General features: G+C 37.4%; 1 protein-coding gene across 2 annotated transcripts in view; it reads right to left on the reverse strand.

Annotated features, from left to right (window-relative positions):
- The window catches only part of LOC135690728 (epithelial splicing regulatory protein 1), a 42,340-nt gene that overhangs the window by 7,368 nt on the left and 15,075 nt on the right, over positions 1 to 19,897 (reverse strand). For both annotated transcript variants that reach the window (XM_089115026.1, XM_065208369.2), the window contains exons 9-10: positions 19,587 to 19,690; positions 16,205 to 16,411 (exon numbers count right to left, since the gene is read on the reverse strand). In XM_089115026.1, the coding sequence (XP_088971152.1) occupies positions 16,205 to 16,411; positions 19,587 to 19,690 (311 nt within the window). The remainder of the gene's footprint in view (positions 1 to 16,204; positions 16,412 to 19,586; positions 19,691 to 19,897) is intronic.

Here is a 19,897-nt window from a genome sequence, read left to right on the forward strand (position 1 = left end):
AAAGTTAACCGATGACTCGGGCTTTTCTGTTTGGCCCACAGACGTTTCATGTGCAGTGAAATCTCAATTATTTGAAAGAAACTTTATAATAAAAGAGACATCTAAACAGAGAAAAACAAATTTATCACAAATTTCTCGTTACAAAGATGGAACTACAAGGAAACTTCTAGGCAAAAAAAATCGCTACAACCAGATAGTAATTCACAAGGAACGGTTAAGTCTTTGCTACTGCTGATAGTTCCAGGAGCTGAAGAGGAAACGTAAGAGCATCTCAATAACATAAGAAAATTCCTTCCATGGCCCCAAATAATTTCCAAAGGAAAATTATAAGCATCCTTTTCGAGTGAGATTAACATAACTTCTTTTAATTTGCCCTGAAATAATTTTAACTGTGCTACGGCCCTACTTTTTCCTGTGGAAATGGGAAACTTTCTGGACAGAAAATGGATAAAAGTGATAATTCGTTGTCTCAGCTCATCACTTTAATCTATAGAATATCTTTGTCACTTAATGCTTCAAAAATTGCTAACATGAAATAAAGGGTTTGAGTGACTTGCCATAAATTATCCAATAAATTCGTTGAATTTTAGAACTCTTCTTTTGACACAAAGTCTTAATTTACTTGATAACATAATATTTTTGCCAATGTTCTGTCGGGGAGCAAATTGTAAAAATAAAGAAAGATAACGAATATTGGAAGTACCTACCCCCGTCCCCCTAAGCTTATGACGCTTTAATGTATTTGTGTCATTCTTGTCGTGTGACAGTCAGATCAAATGACAAACGAGTATCTTTAGAAAGCCAAGTAGAACTAACAAGATCAGACAATCCAATAAATGCTTAAATATGACCAAATACTCATGTGGCGGAATATTATGCAAGTTTAGCAGAAATTTTTAAGTCAGTGACTGGAAGGTGATTCGTTTTCACATTCAGCGAATTCAAACACCATTCAAGGTCATATTAAAATACAATTCATGACTGTAGCCTATCAAGATTTTCAATTCGTTAACGCCAGGAACTGATTTCTTTCAGGAGTATCAAATAACCTTTTCGAAACAAAAAATTTGACAATACTTTGATCCTTTTAGATAAAACATTTTGTAACAGATAACCTTTTCGAAATAAAACTTGGATAATACTTTGATCCTTTTAAATAAAACATTTTATAACAGATACAGTTTTTTATGTACAAATCAAAAACTAACAAAATATTTTTGATAAAGCATGTTATTCATAGCCAAAAAAGGCGCAGGGTCACCGAGTTCTGACTGTGGATGGCACTTACAATATACAGCACTTGGTTACACTTACCAACGAGGGAAACGAACACAATAATTTTTAAAAGATTAAAACGTACCAAAGGTGTGTCTTAAGATAAACGTCAGAAGCAATAAATTATAATTGAATTGATCAGTGAGTCAAGTCAATTCTACAGACCTTTCCAACGTCTAGCCCTAGCAGACCTTTAAGGAGAAAGATAATTTGAAATCAAAAGGAAAAATAAAATAAGATTAAATGAAGGACACATAAGGCTGCTGCTGTTTTGATTCCATTTATCCCTTATCAAACCGGGGATAAGGGGCTATTTTCTATCACATTACAACGGGGATTTCCAAATAAAAGAAGATGTACAGTTGGTTGAAGCTGTAGAATAATAAAAAACCAAGTTTTAAGAAAAATTAGTGGGATGAAAAATAGCTTGAGGATCACCACAACAAGATACTACATGCTAAATCTATTTGTGTATTGCTATGTCATGAGATTTTTTTTAAAATTTCTTTATCGATTCCTACATTTTTTTAAGAGTTTGTCACCTGAAAAAGCTCACTAGATTTGCAATATATCTTTTGGACAAGGAACTAATTTTCACCTTGCAAATAAATCTGCTAGAGTACTAAAAACAAATTTGGTACGCAGTTGAAGGAAAATGATTCTTGTAAGTAAATAAAAAATTTTTAACATCAACGGGGAGGAATATGAATGCTCTTGAGCGTGACAAAACTAGGGTGAAAAAATAACACATTGGCTGAAATCGTTGACTACAGACTTGTTAGACTTTGTATTTCATTAGAGCGAGAATCGAATATTTTACGTTGATTTAACTTTGATTTAGCTGAAGATTTAATCTAAAGAAACCAATGAAAGGTCTTATGGAGATAATATATCACGCTGGATGCATTTTTGTTAAGAGAGTAGGAAGTTCAAAATATTTAGACAATCTAGGGCTGTCCCAAACAATATCTGATACAACTATGAAATACGGCTTTATTTGATTCTGCTATTTTGATAAATGCTATTTCTGTGGCTTATGGAAACGCTTTGACCTACATTAGAGTAGCTATGAATGAAAAACTGGTTCTTGGAAGAAAGCTTACGATGATCAGTCTTAGGGCCCATTTTATTTAAGATTTATGTACAGTTTTCCAAGTTACGGTTATTGCACCTGAGCCAATGATTGGAGAAAGATTCTTTTGATCAGAAATTATAATTTCTTCGGTGCGAGGATGGCTCAGTTGTTAGTGGCGCTGACTGCAGACCCGAGAGTTCGTGGTTCGAGTTCTGGCATGACCAAACTTTAACCCAGAGTGAGGAGAGTCGCCAGCTCTCTATAATTCCAGACAGAGGAATCACGAGGTGTGGTCACATCGATAGGAAGGACCAGGGCACTGCTCAATAAGCATAAGCTTCTCAGTGTCCTAAATAACTACCTTCGGATGCTAGGTAGAAACAAATACAAATTATTGTTTCTGAAAATTTCATGAAAAATAAATTGATGAAGTCTAAAATGTGTTTCAATACCAAGAGGTTTTGGTACAAACGGATCAATCTACGTCTGCGATGCTCAGACACGGAAAAGCTGTTAAAATAAGCATTCCTTGGAGTAATACTGACAATAACATCACCCTGAACAGAGCAAGGCATAAATTGTGTATAAAAATCTGTACATCTTGGTTCATTTTGACACAGAAATAAATAAGTGGGAACAGTGATGTCGCTAGCATAACTGGATATATCCACCCCAGTTTTTCCACAGGTCGATTTTCTAATTTATCGAAATACCCTTTTGGGAAGGGGCTGGTCAAATCAATTTCCATTTTCTGTTCTTGAAACAAAGCTTCCGTTACGAAAAATGCTGCTTGGAAAAGCTGATTTGCGTGATTATGAAGGGCGTGGTCGAGAAATCTATTCTTCTACCCCAGATTTTTCGGGCTGGTGATGGCAATGAATGGAAAAACAATGTTCATTTTTGTACAGTTAAATTTTCTCAGAATAATTCAAGTATCTATCAATAGAATTTACTGAGAAAATCTTCTTCATACTTAAGGTGGCAGTCTACCTTGAAAGCAGCAATATGGAAAACTGGCCAAAACTTGATAATGGCTTGAGCTTGAAGCTTGAAACTTTCAGGTTATAAACAATGTAAGATTTAAAAAGCAAAAATAGATGTCTGGAAGGGTGTGGCAATGACGTTGCCATAGAAACATAAAAACAAAGGCCGAACTTCTGCAAATTGTGGAAATGATATCTCATGAATGCTTAAGGCTATGGTGAAAATTTTTTAGCAACATGTTTCTACTTACATAATCTATGCAATGAACACACAGTTTTATGATACCAAGTCAGCTAGATATTTTATTGTGAAAAGTTGAGTTTTCTAAAATATTTTGTGAAATATTTCTTCTATCAAAAATCTATGTATTTATTGCATAGAGCATTAAAAGATACATATTATTTGAAAATTTCACCTTCATATCTTATACAGAGCCAAAGATATCTTAATCACAAGCTTAATAGATGTCCGTATTTGAGATTTGAGAAAAGTGCGTTTGAAGTTTTGAGATGTACTGAATAACTAATTTTTCTTATCTTTTGCAACTTGACTAAATTTTGGTTGTGTATCATACATAATGTACCCATAGATACAACCAAAAATGTTAAAAGAAGTCAATAATAATGTTTAGAGGCATCATAAAGGTAACTGGGGGTTCAAACTGGTTGAAATATCCATGTTCATTACTTGACAGGTCCGTTGACTTTCTAGGTCTCTTTTTCTTTCCTTCCTTATTTCCTCTTTTTCTTTTTAGACTTGCATCAACTACCTTTTTAGAAATGTTTTCAGGCTCTGCAGAAAGACCAAAAGCCCTTGATAAATAGCTATTCCTAGCTACATCAAGTCTTCGCTTCTTTATTGTTTGTAATTTTTGTCTCCGATCTTTGTATTTCTGTGATGTTTTTAAGGTGGCAGCTTGTAATTTTTGTCTCCGATCTTTGTACTTCTGTGAAACCTTCCTTGCAGCATCTTTCAGCCTTCTATTGTCAACAGTTTTCAAATAATTTAAAGTTTGTTTGGCCACATTTAAGTTTTAATGCCTTCAAAACATCTGCAATTGATGATGGCCCAATATTGAAATTTCCAACAGAATGGCAAACAGCGATTGTAACTTTTCGTTTTCCACTAAATCACTGATCTCTAACCACTAAACCTGACAGGTTTTTGGACATCATGCCCATACCATTCCATGCAAGGACTCATTCCAGTGGATGGTTTATCAAATTCAATCATTGTATGCTCTTCTCTTTCAATGATCTCTATAAGCCTAGCAGCTGCTTCATTCATAATGTTTTCACATACATTTACTGCCACTTCCTCAAGATTTTTTAAATGTTTGCTGTAAGGTGACTTTGAGACAGTGTTTGAAAGACTCATAAGCCAAAAGATCTCTCCAACCCAGCACATTCAGTTTCTAGTAAAGCAACAACTGATCTTCAGTTTATTTCATATGTGGTCTGTCCCCCTTTCTTGTCTGCCCTCTGAGATCCACTGAGCTTTTCACTGGTCTCAAGTGGTGAACTTGTATGACAATGGCTACATACAAGATAATATTTCTCTGCAAGGCCAAACTTATTGCTAAACTAGAGGCCAAACTAAGCAGCAGGCTTAACTGTGCCTTTGGATTCCTACATGTACGACAAACAGCAATTTTGTTGATTGCATTCATCAAAAGTTTCTTATCTATAAGGCTGTAGCCATCGTCAGCACTGCCAATATTGCCAGCAGCAGCATCCTTCGTTTCTTTTATCCGGAAATTGGTCTTTTTATGGGACTAAGGTTTTCTGAACCAAAGAAAGAGTTCATAAGTTTATAAAGTGAAGCACTGTGTTCCTCTAATTCTTTGCTTTGATCCGTTGTTGCTTGTGAAGACGAGGTAGGCAGTACATCTTCATCACCTTTTCGCTTTGGCCTAAGTAATCCAAATCCTTGTCATTGCTTCGAATACATAGTTTTTTCTACTTCCAGCAGATCTTTTTCTTTTCTTCGCTTTACCGACCTAAATTTTCGATTAAAAACTCTCTTTTCAGGGCGTTCATTGTCGGATAAGAGTCATAAACAGAAGGACTCTTCGAACAACTTTCGTCGGCCAGGCCAAACAGAAACTATGCTTCATTCGTTCCCTGTGCTTTTTAAAGTGGTATAAATGCATTTTGGGATAGGGTAGAAGATCAGAGATTACGTAATATAATTTTTTTTCAAAAACGTTGTCCCATGGGTGTCAACAGACCCCTAGCAACCGATAGAAACTTGGTTGCTAAGGAAAGATGATCAACCCAGGGGATAAATAAATCAAATTTTCGCAAAAACTACAACAGTTACGGGAAAACTTCCTTCAAAATCAAATTTTGCAGTAATTTTCCTGATCATATCCAAGGAAAAAGGAATTTTGACAAAATTTTCATAACTGACCATTTTCATGGTAGACTGCTACCTTAAATAACTGCCTACTTCTTTGAATGTTTGACAGTGTGCAATGCTGAGTTTAATGATAATGAAAAAGTTAGTTCCATTATAGGTAAAAACTTTGACCAAAATTGTGCAAGTTAAAAACGACGATTTAGTAAAATAAAAAAGAAATGGAATGACATACTTAAAATTGCCAAACAAGATCTAAAATGTTCGCCTGTCTTTAGAAATTTACAAGTCAAAGGGCTCTTCAGAAATATGTACGGGGGCTCCTAATGAGCATCTGCAGACAAACCTCAAAGCCTCTCTCTTTGTTCCATTTCGCTCTGCCTCACTGCCTCAAAGCGTAAGACTAATTTTAAATAACAATTTTCCTCAAGAAAATGTTTCATCGACTTTTACCACCCTAGTTCTCTGTATTCTACCCATTTTGTGATAAAAAATTCACGGATCTGATAGAATAAATCAATTCTTTTATAAACAAAGATAGATTAAGATTGGTTTTCGAAATTGGACCGTGAAATGTCCGTTCGCTGGTGACTTATCTCGCTGCGGGGGAAGTTACGTCAATTGTGGCTTGATAACAACGCATGTTTACAGAGCTTTAACTGTATATCAAGCAATCTTTTTAAAGAGATGGAGAAAGAATTTCAGTAGACACAGGGAGCAAACCGCTATTCGCCAGGTCAGAAATAGGGTGTCTTTATTTCTAAATTTTCAAGGCTACAAATCCGATGGAAGACAATAGCCCTGGTTGTCAGAAATGCACGACGTAGTGATAGAAAAATTACAGCTGTAACCTTTATTTCTATTTTTAAACTGTTATCCCTACAGAAAAAATGTTTCTACTGCCAACTTGCCATGTCTTAAAAGATGTGAATCCAGAATCAAAGTTTAGTAACAATGGACGGTCTTGATAGTAATCTTCTTTGCAGACTCCATACAAAGCTTTCAATTTTCTTTTTCCAAGACTTATGCAGTACTGTTTGCTCTTCGCACCAGTGACTTCAGTCGTCAGTGCTTGAAACCAACTGGCCAAAATTTGAGAGGTGCTTCACGCAAAGCCTAGCTATTCTTCCAAGAGGGGGACACGTAGCATAGTATATTTGTCCGACGGGAATGTATCGCTTTTCAGGGTATTGTCTTCACGTACCATTCCGGTGCTCGTTTTCTTTATGCTAATTTCTATATATCTGCTCTTTTGCCGCAATTTTGACTACCTCCATAAACTCGGGAGACCATCTTTACAACCTGATTGCTATCAAATATGGCAATCAACTTCTTTTTTCATGCAACCTTCGTAAAAGTTGAATAACAATAGCGAGAGCGGGCATCCTTGAGGTACTCCCCTCCCTTTCGACAGCTCTGAATTCTGATTCACTCTCTGCTTTGTGAGAGAAAGTTTGGTTTTTTCAGTACAGACACCTGGTAGGTATTGTTTATTGCCTAAGATCGAAATGGGTCAAGATCTCTGTGTTCAATTCAAAAGATTATTTCCCTACGAGCCCTCTACACAAAAGCGAATAATGAAGCAATTCTCATAACGATGAATAAGTTGAACAAAAGCTTGATCTATAGCAAAAAAGAAGGCTCCCATATAGCTTGACAGATCCTTTAAAACTTATGCTACGACTAAAGAAATGCAAAATCCTGAGTAGCAAATAAATCGTTTACGCTTGGTTTTCTAAACAGAATCAAACTAAAAATGGAGTATTTCAGAAAACATTTTGCGGCAAATGTCAAGCAAATGACTTCCAGTGGTCTTGTTTCGCAAACGTCATATGATCAACCTAACATAGATGTTTTCAAATGTTGATGATATCTTCCAATGCTGGGAAAATGGCTTATGGTTTATCACAAGGAATTGGTTGTTTTCTGCTTATCAGCAAAACCTTTTCATTACGGCTTAGTCCTGTTCTTGCTTGCCTAGCTCAAATTTATTCTTCAAAAGTCCCGGTTTGTATGTCATGACTTATTCAAGAATTCAGACAACGAGGCCACTTCTTAGAAACTGTGCCTTCCTCTTTTAAGACCGTTATCTCTGATGTTTAGTCTGTGTCTTGTAGTGAAAACGATCTCTTCATTTCTGCCAATTCGGGGGACCTTGTTCACGGTGCACATGAGGACAAATTCTTTCAGTTTGGGACACTGGCCCCTACTTTTGATTTCACATAAGAAATCGCAAATCTTTTTCCTGTTTATTCCAAGGCCTTTGGAAGCTGGGCCAATGGAAGGAGGGGGTCTGCAGCCCCTCAAGGATTGTTAAACTACATTTTATTTCCTTTATAACAGTATACTGAATGGACAGGAAGAGAACGACCCTCTATAATTCTACTTACTTCTTGCCTTTTTTCTGACAACCACTGGATTTGGGGATGAAAAGTTGGTACATAGTAGATTCTTGCAATGTATTTGCTAGGACAACTTCCCTTCCTAAAACTTCGTAATAGGGGACCGCCTGGTACAAATTATAAGAACCCGCTAATAGAAGCATGTTGTTATCATCATTTCCAAGCTTGAGGCACCTAATTAGGAAAAATCATAATTTCCAACGAGCTCTTAACAGAGTATTGTCTCGACGTTTGCTCAAACAACGTTTTTTGAGTTAGCAATTTCCAGAACTGCCCAATTTGCGTGAACCAACCTTCATCCATTCCTTCTAGTGGCAGATTTAAGGGATAAAACTAAAGACTGTCACCTTGATGATCTGACTCTGCTGCTTTACCCTTTTTGCGACAATTGCTCGTTTCTGATTTAGGGTAGAAACGGCTGCCTAACCCTCTCCCTCCTATAAGGACATGCTCTATATTTTCCCTGCTTCTTTTGAGATTCACCTAAGGTTAAACTTGTCTTCTGAAAATAGGCTTATGAAATTCAATAGAATCTTCGAAGAAATAAAAACCTAGGATCACAGGAATGGATTTTGACTGGGCTGCGGTTCTCTAAGGGCCACTTTTACGCGTGACCTCTTTACGTAAAACTACTTGAGGAGTAGATAGTGTCACTGCAATGAATGGCAATTGCAAAAGCTCGATTTCTTTTAGGAAAATACATTTAGCAAAACATTAGGCCTATGGTGAAGCCAGGAAGCAGATATATAAGTTGGCACCACGATACGACTACGCAATCTCGCACTTGTTCAATGAACTACAGATTTTAGAAAAATCAACATATGCATCTGAATGGTAAGAGTTAATTAAACATCGAAGGGGGACGCGAAAAATCCTCATTTCTAGAAACATTTAGTCAATTTCATCCTTTCGGCCATTTTCGAAACTAAACACAAATATTTGACTTTGAAGCTGCCTGAATTTCGTCTCATACTGATAGGTTTCTCAACATTGTTTGTTTATTGCTTAAAATATATACTTCTCCTTACCGAGGCTATTCATGGGTCTTCCTGTACGTTTTTTCGTATTTAATGGCAAAGCCTGTCACAGCTGGTTTAGTTTCATTGTTTTAGTAACCAAAAAAAGTCTGGAGCATCTCGATAAGGCTAGACGGTTTTTATGGCTGCCAGGAGGTTTCTAAACAACAATGTAACAATCACCCATTGGGCGTGTCTCGTAATAACGCTATACACTCTTCTTTTATAAGAACAATTTTATAAGAACACGAGCCTCAAAATTGGTCAAAAGTTAATAACAAATTAAGAACAAGCTGAGGCTGAGCTTCTGTAAAATGCAATTTTGAACAACATTTTTCTCAAAATCGAGGATTTCTAGATGTGTGGGTGCTTTTTCGGTAAATATTCAAATTTGTCAGCAAATTAAGGCTGTCTCACTCACTTTGTTAGCAAATGAGGCCTGTACACCACCCTAGAGCGAAAAAGCTAGCACTCGCACTGCTTACATCTATTAGATTAAGAACAAATTAAGAACAATCCAGCCTCAGATTTTCGAAAAAATTAAGAACAGTCAGCCTGAACTTAAATTTCCTGGTTCTTATAAAAAAGAGTGTATTTGATGCATCGAAAAGGGGTACGCAATCATGACCTGTGGTACCCCAAAATAGTTTGTTTACATTCTCTAAAGATGATTATGCAGACTTTGAGGAGTTTGAAATTCATGTCATGTCAGTCTAAACAATTAAATAACATATCGGTCATAAAAGCATAATATTTGTGTCGAAAAAGGCCGAAGAGGGAAGGCGACTAAATGCTTCCTAAAGCGAGAAATTTGCTTCTATTAAAAGATTCAAAGTTTTTCCTTCTTCTAAAACCAGTACAAAATCAACACGCATATACTCGTGATATCTTAGATTGAAAAGTACTATTTGATGCAGATTTTGTTGAGCTAGGAGAAGTCTACACTAAAATCTACGAATAAAGACCTTGCGTTTTATTTCTAGAGAAATACGATTGCTTGTGTATGTACTTTACCTGTTGCATGAGATCACTTGCCAGACGAATCGCACTGGAGTCAGATTTGTACTCTGTCGCAATAGCGGAAGACTGCTTGTAATTGTTAACAAGGAATTCTTCCTGTCTGAACCGTTTTACAAAAGCAATGTTAATTCTGCCTCAGTTGCAACTTAATGTCGAAGTAAAGAGTGACTTTTATCGACATCTTAGAAGACAATGATAAGCTAAAGTTGTTCTAGCAACTCCTTGTGAAAGTAAGCTCACTCGAGAGTACACACAATCGACCTTGCTTACAATTGGATTCCTAGGACGCGTAACCAAATGTATGTATCGATTTGTTGCTACGTATGGCTAACAACACCCTTTCTCTCCACAATTCTTTTCATTTCAATGTATATTATGTCGTGTTTACAAATTATTTAGTCATTTCAATCGCTTTCTTTCGCGTCAACTTCGGGCTTTTATTTACAAAAGCTCAACAACAAAGCCACAAACAACCGACATTACCGAGGGAAGCTAACTTGATCTCTTCCAAACACCCAAAGTACCCAAGGGGTCGGCCATTCGACGGGGGTTATTCAAAACACTTGATCTTAAAATTTGCTAGCCAAGATGGCTTGGCACCGAAAACCCAATGAGAAATGTTTCCGGGCAACAAGCAGTGGCGTTGAACAACTAATTATAAATCTAGAAGCCACAGTTGCGACACTGGCGAGATAAAGATGTTCTCAATACTGATAAGGATTTTCGATTTATTTTAGGAAACTTTGGGTTGAGATCAACTGTTTTCATTGGACAGAAACCGTCTTGCTATTCTTAGTAGCAGACAGACCGAGAACTTGAACAAGATAACTGAACAAGATGAAAACTGGCTTCACCCCAGCCTTTACAGCCCTGGAAATCGAAGTAAGGGTCATGACCCTGACGGGTGCAATGAACCCCGAACATTACCCTTCCTCGTGATAATATAAATGACGCCGTTTTCTCTGACTTGCCTTTAAAAATTCGCCCCTTCACTCTGAGAGCTGGATAAATTTTGACCCCTTATTTTGAAATCCCGGACATGAAAACCTTCGTAACCAAATCCAAATTTGAGCTAAGCAAACGCGGATAGAACATAGAATTGGCTAGCTATTTTGAATTTTTTGCTATTATGTATTGGTGGCGTCTTCGAAAGTTTTAAACTCCAAAATCATAGAATAAAAATATCATATATATGGTCAAAACTGCATTCCTACTAGCAGTTACTTAATATGCTCTTGAAAAGGAATTTCATTAAGAATTATTCAGATACCGAAAAATAACGGACAGTTTCATTGCATTGGATTAAAGCTCATTTGTCCCACAGAAAACCCACAGGGAATTCCTGAAAGAAAGGATTTCCCACAGGGCTTTCAGTGATTTTGCTAAAAACAAAGGACTGCAGATACTGCTATCTCGGGGCGTGGTTTTGTAACCAGAAACACTCAGAAAGAGGCACATAAGGAGGGGTACATTTCAGTCAGCGAGAAGGAACTTCCACGCAAATCTGCAAATTTGGACCGCAGTTGCTTTTATTTACGATATGCAATGTTTGAAAATTGCTTTGAAAAGAGCAAAAATTTTACAGCACACCAAAGTTTATTCTCCTGACACCCCTCAGAGTATATAACATCAGAATAAGGTTCCTGAAGAAGAATATGGAATTTATTAGGACAATCAGAAAAACGAGAGCACATGATCGGTGTAGTTATCCAATCAGTACCGCATGCCTGTTGAAACTCATGTTTTAAGGCCCCCATTTCAATCGAATTATATAAATACCCCGCTTTTATAATGGCCTTCAGTTAGAGGGGGTGTTAGTGCCAGCTCATTACGTAACTTGAGGACAGACTCGCATATAAAGATTATTTAAAAATGGCATTGAAAAAAGCAAACATTTGAGTATATTTAAGCTTTTCGTCTGACACTCTTCAGAGTATAAAACGTCAGAAGATCATTTCCTACGCTAGAAAATGTATATACTCAGTTGTGGATCGAAATAGGCCAATCAGAGACGCGAGCACATGACTGTTGAGGTTGCCCAATCAGTGCCGCTTGCCTAAAAAGCATTTACGTATTTTATCATATCTCAATACTAAAGCTTCGTTTACACGATGCCGGATAACTTTTGATAGGGAAAGACTTCCCGTTTACACGAGTACGGATAAACCAGATTTTTCTTAACGAACGGCTTCAGTTCAAACTCTCCTTGCACATTCGAATGTTTTCAATCCATTCTTTTGATACAGCAATTTCTTTGATAGAATTTTCCCACCAAGTGCATATTCTGCCAGAACTTTGCTGAAATTATCGCACACTTTTTGTCCTAGATGCCATTCTAAGAATTTATCTGGAACTTGAAGTGCTTTAATCAACAACAGATAATAATATGCTATCAAGCGAAGTGAATTCTATTGTCAAAGCGAAGCTTTGCGCTGAAATTTTACTTCCGTAACGAAACTTATTTCAATTAGAGTGAATATAAGCGGAGTCCAGTGGCGGCGCCAGGGGGTGGTATGGGGGGTAATTACCCCCCTCACTTTTGTCGAAACATGGTCTACATATTTTGTCTAAAAACGAGTTAAAAAGCACTAGGTAGGGGTAGATCATATTTCCTAAGGAAATTTGTACAAAGCACTGAAACGAGGCGATTAGGGCGTGGTCTCACTGGCCACGCCCATTACCCTCCCACTCTGCAGTAGCTGGCGCCGCCACTGGCGGATTCCACTGTACAATACTTAATGAACAATATTCAGTCATCAAAAATGAAGGTCAATGAAGCTTATAAAGTATTAGCGGTTTGCGGAAAGGCCTGTGTAGAGACACCTGGCAGAAGCTCCTTGTTTTTGGCTAATTAATACTACCAACAATAAACACCGATATATTGCTGTATTCATGAATTAAAAAAAAGCAAACAAAAACAATATTTTGAGAAATATCATTTTAACGGTTAGGGAACGAGGGAACTATGCACAGTGCACCATTGATGCAAGAGCTTCCCTCAGGCATGTTCATTTACGAATCAATCTTTGTACAAGCAACTGTGAATACAAACCCAAAAGTAGTTTTATTAGATTTTTAAGACCACGTTTTCTCTAAGTCGAAAAAGGATGCTTTTCTGAAGTCTGAATGCTCTACCAAATCGTCAATGGAACCACTCCCAATTTTCTGAATCCTGTGTCACTGCACCTCCCCGCCCTTTCCTGGATTATGCTCTAAGTCTTCCCGGCCAAAATTAAGCTGTATTGAATTCGGTTCATAGTTATATTTTGATTTCTTTCGGAAGCTAAAACAACAATGACTTATGATTTGCAGGTAAATACGATTTTTTATATTTGGAGGAAAGAGTACAAAACATGCTTTATTAGGTAAGTGAAAATTGATGCAACGATGGAAAATTCGAGAAAATTGGACAGACACTGATAATTTTTAACGGATTCTTAGATTAACTTGCAAGTGAGAAAGGCAAGGTAAGGAATCGGGATATGGGGCTTGTTTTAAGTCGGGGAAAAACTTTCTCGGGTTAAAATTGTTCTATACTGAGGGTCCCTGAAGAAGAAAATTCGTAGGGCACTATGTAACAAAAGGGCCGGACAATTTGATCACGGATTGATCATTTAAAAACTTTCTTAACAAACGTAGAGCTAGAGTGGTAGAAAAAAAACACTCCTGTTGGAGAAACACGAATTTTTTTCTATTGTTGGTTATAATGCGTCAGCAAAATAGCGACGTAAGTTGTAACGGGTAACCATCACCACTGGAATTCAGTTACTGAGACTTGGAAAATGTAAAGAGGACACACCCTGGATTATATGGATACCACTACAATGCGGTGGACTTGAGTCATAGTAACCACAGGGTGACCATTTCAGAAAAGTTGTGAATAGGAAAAATTTCAGGGTCATGGATTTAGTGAGTCGGGTTAAATGCGCGGTTCTATATCTGCTGAGAGCAAAAGTAAAAACAAATACAAATTGCAGAATAACTGTCAGGCAAATATTTCTATATTGTTGTTCAAAACAAACTAAAAAGGTACAGTTGAATTTAGCACCAGCAAAGAAGAATTTGTCTGCTATCGAACTGCAATTTTTTTTCCTAGAATTATGGCTCCAGACATTTAGTCACTGGTCGGCAGAAGCTATGGGCACGGCCTAAACAATGTTACGCAAAGAAATGTTGTTCTGACTTCAAATTGTCCTTTTAACCAATTAGCGTGAAAAGATGCCCGTGCAATTTTTAAAGGTCCTTTGGAAATCCCCCCCCCCCCCCCCTGCACATGAGTACTAGTCATGTTCCTTAGCAGTACTCTGAGATAGTATTTTAAAAATAGCACGGGGTAGTTGAAATGAATAAAGTATATTCGAGCACTTTTCGTTCGAATCAACGTCAGATGGTGACCATAAAGATAAACGTTGAACCAAATCTAGGTGCGGGTAAAAAATTACGCTAGATGAAGAATCACAGATATTTGAAAAAACTCTACCAAAACTGTACAAATATAATTTGGAGTTTGTCGAAAAAATTACAAACTATCCTAATATTATGATATTTGAGCAAATGACTCCTGTTATCTGTACGCCAAAGCTGGGGAGCTAGGGGGCTATAGCTTCCTTACCTTTTTGCTGAACTGTGATATACAGGTGATATGCTGAACAGTGACGTTTTCCATATAGGTTTTCCAATTTGTCTAGAGCCACCCCGCCCCCTAGCCCCCCACTCCAAAATGAGCTGCAGCGTCCCTGCCTACCCCTTCCAATGATGCCAAAGGCTGAAGATGAGATCTTATGATGATGATGGATGGAGCAGTCTCTCTATCAAGAAGTCTTTGACTGCATCCAGCAGGAGAAGACTAATTATTGAATTGGAACATACATCTTTACCGAGAAGGTCTCAAAAGATGCGTGGATCAAGTAGTTAAAACATATATATATATTCATGGGCGTAGTGGACCGGGAGAAAGGATGGGTGAATGGCGACTTTTGGAAACTGAAGAATATCTTGATCATTTGGGCCTGATTTTACTCTTTTTAAAGGAATATTGTCTTAAAACTCGAACTACTTAGTATATGGTCCCACTGCTCCCCTGCGAAACATGACTGGCTCTGACATAAGGTTTGTTCAAGACTGGAGAAATTTCCACAAAGTGGGCCACTAGGATGATTGAAATCTAGTTGATGTGTCAGTGCTTGCATGTTATCAAAATCTTATTTGCATTAAATGATAAATATAAAGTTTTCCTATGCATAAATTGTTTATATGACGCAAGAAAACGACCCAGTTTGTGTTAGAAAACGTTTCAATTCGTTTATTACGTCACAGGATTAAAGCGGTCCAACAACCACTCCATGCCAAATAAGCTTTAACTTCCAGAAATCCGAGTGTTCGCGGCTGCAGCCCTCAGGATCACTTAAAAAGTTTGCCGGGCTCATATTTCAAGAGTGAATAAAGCAAAAGCAAGATGGGTTTGGCGAAAAAAGAATCAGTCTACCCCTCTTGCAACAAATCATTTTAATGGCGTCAAACCACTTTCTCCTTAATTATACGATGAAACGGTAGAAAAGCACAAAGGAGAGTTTCTGTATGTTTGCACATACTACCCTGATGCCCCTCCCTCCTATCCTTCTGTACCCTGGGTACCAGACTCATTTATACATAGTGAGTCTGGTACCCAGGGTAATCCTCCTGCTGTTCGCTTCAGTAAATAGGAATTGTCTAGTTTCCATACTGCTCGACCTGATAGTCATAAATAAGCATGATTAATAGTCATAAATTAGTATGATTAATTATTTCAAGTAAAGGGTTACGGTTAGGGTAAGGGTTAGGGTTAGGGTTAGGTTTAGGGCTAGGGTTAGGTTTAGGGTTAGGGTTAGGATTAGGGTAAACTAATTACGTCATCAGGTTGAGCAGTATGGAAACTAGACAGCTCACAATAGATAATACTAAGCCAAGCTTATTTGGAACACTATAGCCTCCATCCATCCAATTGCCAAACTGATCTATTTCTAGCTTTGAGATTTTCTGCTTACTTTAAAGAATTACTGCCTAAATGCATCTAAAGAATAACTGCATGAACAAACCTGTTGCAGCTCGGCCTGTGTGCTTCGAAACAGCTCAACATAGCGCTGTCCAATCTTTCCTCTGTGTTTCTTCAGTGCTACCTTGGCGTCATTTTCATCACTGAATATCACGAATGCGTCCCCGGTGGAAGTGCCGTCCGGATGATCAACCAACAGTACACCGCTCTCACCATTCTGGATCGACAGGTCCTTGCCAAAAAAGGCTACCTACATGAAGAAAGTAAATCGTTAAATGTCTAGATCTGAGAACGAATTCACTAAGAAGTCCTGTGCTGTAAAGAATATCAAGTGAAAGAAATTTTCGCATTGCAAGATGTGTTGATCCTTTCTTCTCTTTTTCCATCCACTGTTCAAGCTCACAGATTTCATATGTCGATGATCTATGTGCTGGGTTTCAAAATACGATATATTTATTTATTCGGTAAACGTCAAGTTACCAAGTCCAAGATTTCACACACCAAAATTCCGGTATTCGGATTAATGTTTTGCGGACAGACAGAAAATTAGAGTAACTGAACTGCTCTGGTACTTTTTTGAGCTCAATGTAAAACGCTTTGAAAATAATCTGAGGCTCGCTATACTTGACACGGATTCCTTCTCTGATTTAGCAACGTTTTTCTAACACAATTGATTTGCTGTTCAGTCAGTTCAGGGTAGTTCACTTAACGGTAGCAGAAGATATCATGCTATCACCTTCTTAATAGTAAAGAATTCACGGTTAAGCCTGATCTAATGGTAATAATGGTAATAAGGCGTACATTTTTAGCCATCACAGAGATGATGAGATCTGGAAGCTCAAGAATTCGTGGTTGTATAAAAAAATTTTATATATGGGCATTTATGTCACCAGACTGTACGATAGATAAGGAAAGCCAGTACAAAAAGACTGTGTAACAGATGAGAAGACCAGAGCCGCATCTCATTCATCAAATGAAGAGACATTAATGCAAACACTAGAATCCAGGAGTTCTATATCAGAGAAGTGATATGTGTGGGGCTGTGTTAACATCTGTTTGGTGGATCTGAGTCATATGAGCTACCCTGGATGGCTCATCTCTTTAGAGAGTTTTCAGTCCGTTATAAAACATGATGAAAGACACACTGAAAGGTAGGAATACACAAAACATGACAAATAAGGGCAATTGCCTCACTTAAATGGCGAAACAATCGACAGGGACAGGAGAGAACATTCGTGACAGATAAAGTATGATGAAACGAAAAATTATTGATCGAGAATTATGATTGAGAAATAATGGAAAATGAGTCCTACGTCGCAGATTGGATACAATACACCAATTCGACTTACGGCCTCATTTTGAAAAATTCTTTTGTACAAAATTTTTGACCTCAGATTCGGATTGACAGCAATGATGTTAGTCTACTTGTAAGTTTTCATTATGATATTGCTCACGATATTGATTTTATGACGACATAAAGATAAAAACTTTATAAGGGATTTGACCGTGATTGGCGACTAGGGGGGTAAAGTTTCCCCCCGAAACGATTTTTGCGGTCAAATCCCTTACAAGTTTTCAAACTTCATTTCTCGGTAAAATCTAAAATACAAGCTCAAACAATATGAAAAATGGTATCCCGCCTAAAATTATGACGATAAAACTAAATCTGAGCTTAAAAAAGTCGTATAATTAAGTTTGGAGAAATTTCAAAAACGAGGTCGTAAGTCGAATTGGTGTATAGGATCATTGTATAGCTCAACCAATGGAAGATTTAAATGACCATCGAAATGCTTCGACTCACAGTGCCTTTAAAGTGTTTTTTATTGTGATCTTCTTGTCGATGGATGACTAAAGAAATCCAATCTGGTAATTCTGTCCATCGGATGCAAGATCAAAGAATTGCACATTGCTAAACCTGTTCTATTCTGTTTCAGAGGGTTTTTATTCCAAATTTCGGATGCTGCACCATTCGAAACCAAAGACGGTGCATTGCCCTTGATCCACATTGGGGAGAGAATCTCACGACTCATAAGACTGTCATGTCGGCTTTTCTTTTCTATCGGTCTTGATTTTCTGTCGCTTCACAGCCATGATTTTAACATGCAACCTTTTCTCTCATCATTACGGGGGCGGTCTTGATGCTAATAGATGTCCTCGCACACTCATTAACAAGACAATCATTCGCGGAAAATTATAACCGCAGATCTATGTATATGTATATCACAATTCCCAAGAATTGTGCATTGGAAAAAGGATGCAGGCACAGAAGAAATGTACATAATTATCGGCCTTTAACAAATGTATATCATATATCTACCATACACGCTTTTTTATAAGGAATAATTTTATAAGGAACGTACATGTAATAGGCGGGAAAAATAAAAGAGTTAGTACTATAGTCAAAGTCCTTCAGGAACTTTTCAATTTTGAGTTTGTTTGTTTGGAGTTAAAAATCAAATAAATTGTGTGTTATGAAGGTACTAATCGAGTGTTTCGTTGTCTAATGTCTTTTTGAAACATTGGCGTAGCGAGAAGGAGGCAAGAGGGGGCGAACGTCCCTACCCCTCAAGTGGGAAAAAACATCTTTGAAAAAGGGTGATTTCTGGCGTTGAAAAAGGTGTGGGCTCCAAATTTTCCCTTGCCCCAAAGTCTTACCACTCTGGCTACGCTACTGGTTGGGAGCCAAACAAAAAAGACAAGTTCAGTTTTCATGGCACTTAATATTCAGGTAAATTAAAGAACTATTGAAGAACTTTTAGTAATACATTTCGATCAAAAGAGGTCCAAAAGTAAGGAACTAGGCACAAGATATAAAAATAGTGTGCAACACAAGAAAAGCCTTTCTTGATTTCAACTGCCCTTAATGTTTTGACCAGGATGTCCTTAATGCTATTACTATTAGAAAAGTTCACCACACAAGTCGATAATGCATAAACTGCACAATACAGTAATCTGCATGTTTTTTTGTAAAGAAAATCATTCAAGTTAAAAAGAGGCATCTTGAACATATGAAAGTCAAAAATTTGTACTTGTTCAATACGACAGCTCTGTCTTACGGATTCACTCGTCGAAATACGAACCCTAGCATAGTCCAAGGTACGTAATTTTCCATTCAATAACAAACTTAAAAACTTCGAATAGATATTAACATTTGAAAATATTTCGAAAAAAGTTGTTCAGCTGAATACTTGAGTAAAAATTTTCACAAATATAATTTTTGCTAGGGACCAAGGCCAAATTGTCTTCCGTTCAACAAGCTCTGTTTTCCATTGCAACTTTACAAGATGTGGGAAATATTGAGAATTTTCTTCGCGCTGCTGTTAGTGATTTTTTCAGACATTGTTGCAGTAATGCTGGTTTATTAACGTAAACATTTAAGAAATACTTGGCTTAATTGACAGTATGAATTTTAAAAAGTTACTTACAATGTCTTTGGCAGTAGCTGTATAGGGTAAGCCTCGCATTCGTATTATGACATCCCCGCCCAAACTGAGAAAACTCGCGGCAACATTCATAGCTCCAACTGGACCTGAAAGAAAACACATGTTAAACACTGTAGCGGGACAATTACTTTGCAGCAAAAGATTATTATATTCTTTTCGATGCACTTCGGTCGCGCGGTACTCCTGAGCTCGTTCGCTGCGGATGAGCGAGCATTCTCTGATCATTCAAACCCAGGTGAACTATTTGCAAAACAGAGTAACATCCAAACCGGCCCTTAATTCATAAGAATCTG

Source organism: Rhopilema esculentum, chromosome 4 (genome assembly GCF_057945365.1).
Source record: "Rhopilema esculentum isolate cy_ngs chromosome 4, ASM5794536v1, whole genome shotgun sequence".
Classification (NCBI taxonomy): domain Eukaryota; kingdom Metazoa; phylum Cnidaria; class Scyphozoa; order Rhizostomeae; family Rhizostomatidae; genus Rhopilema; species Rhopilema esculentum.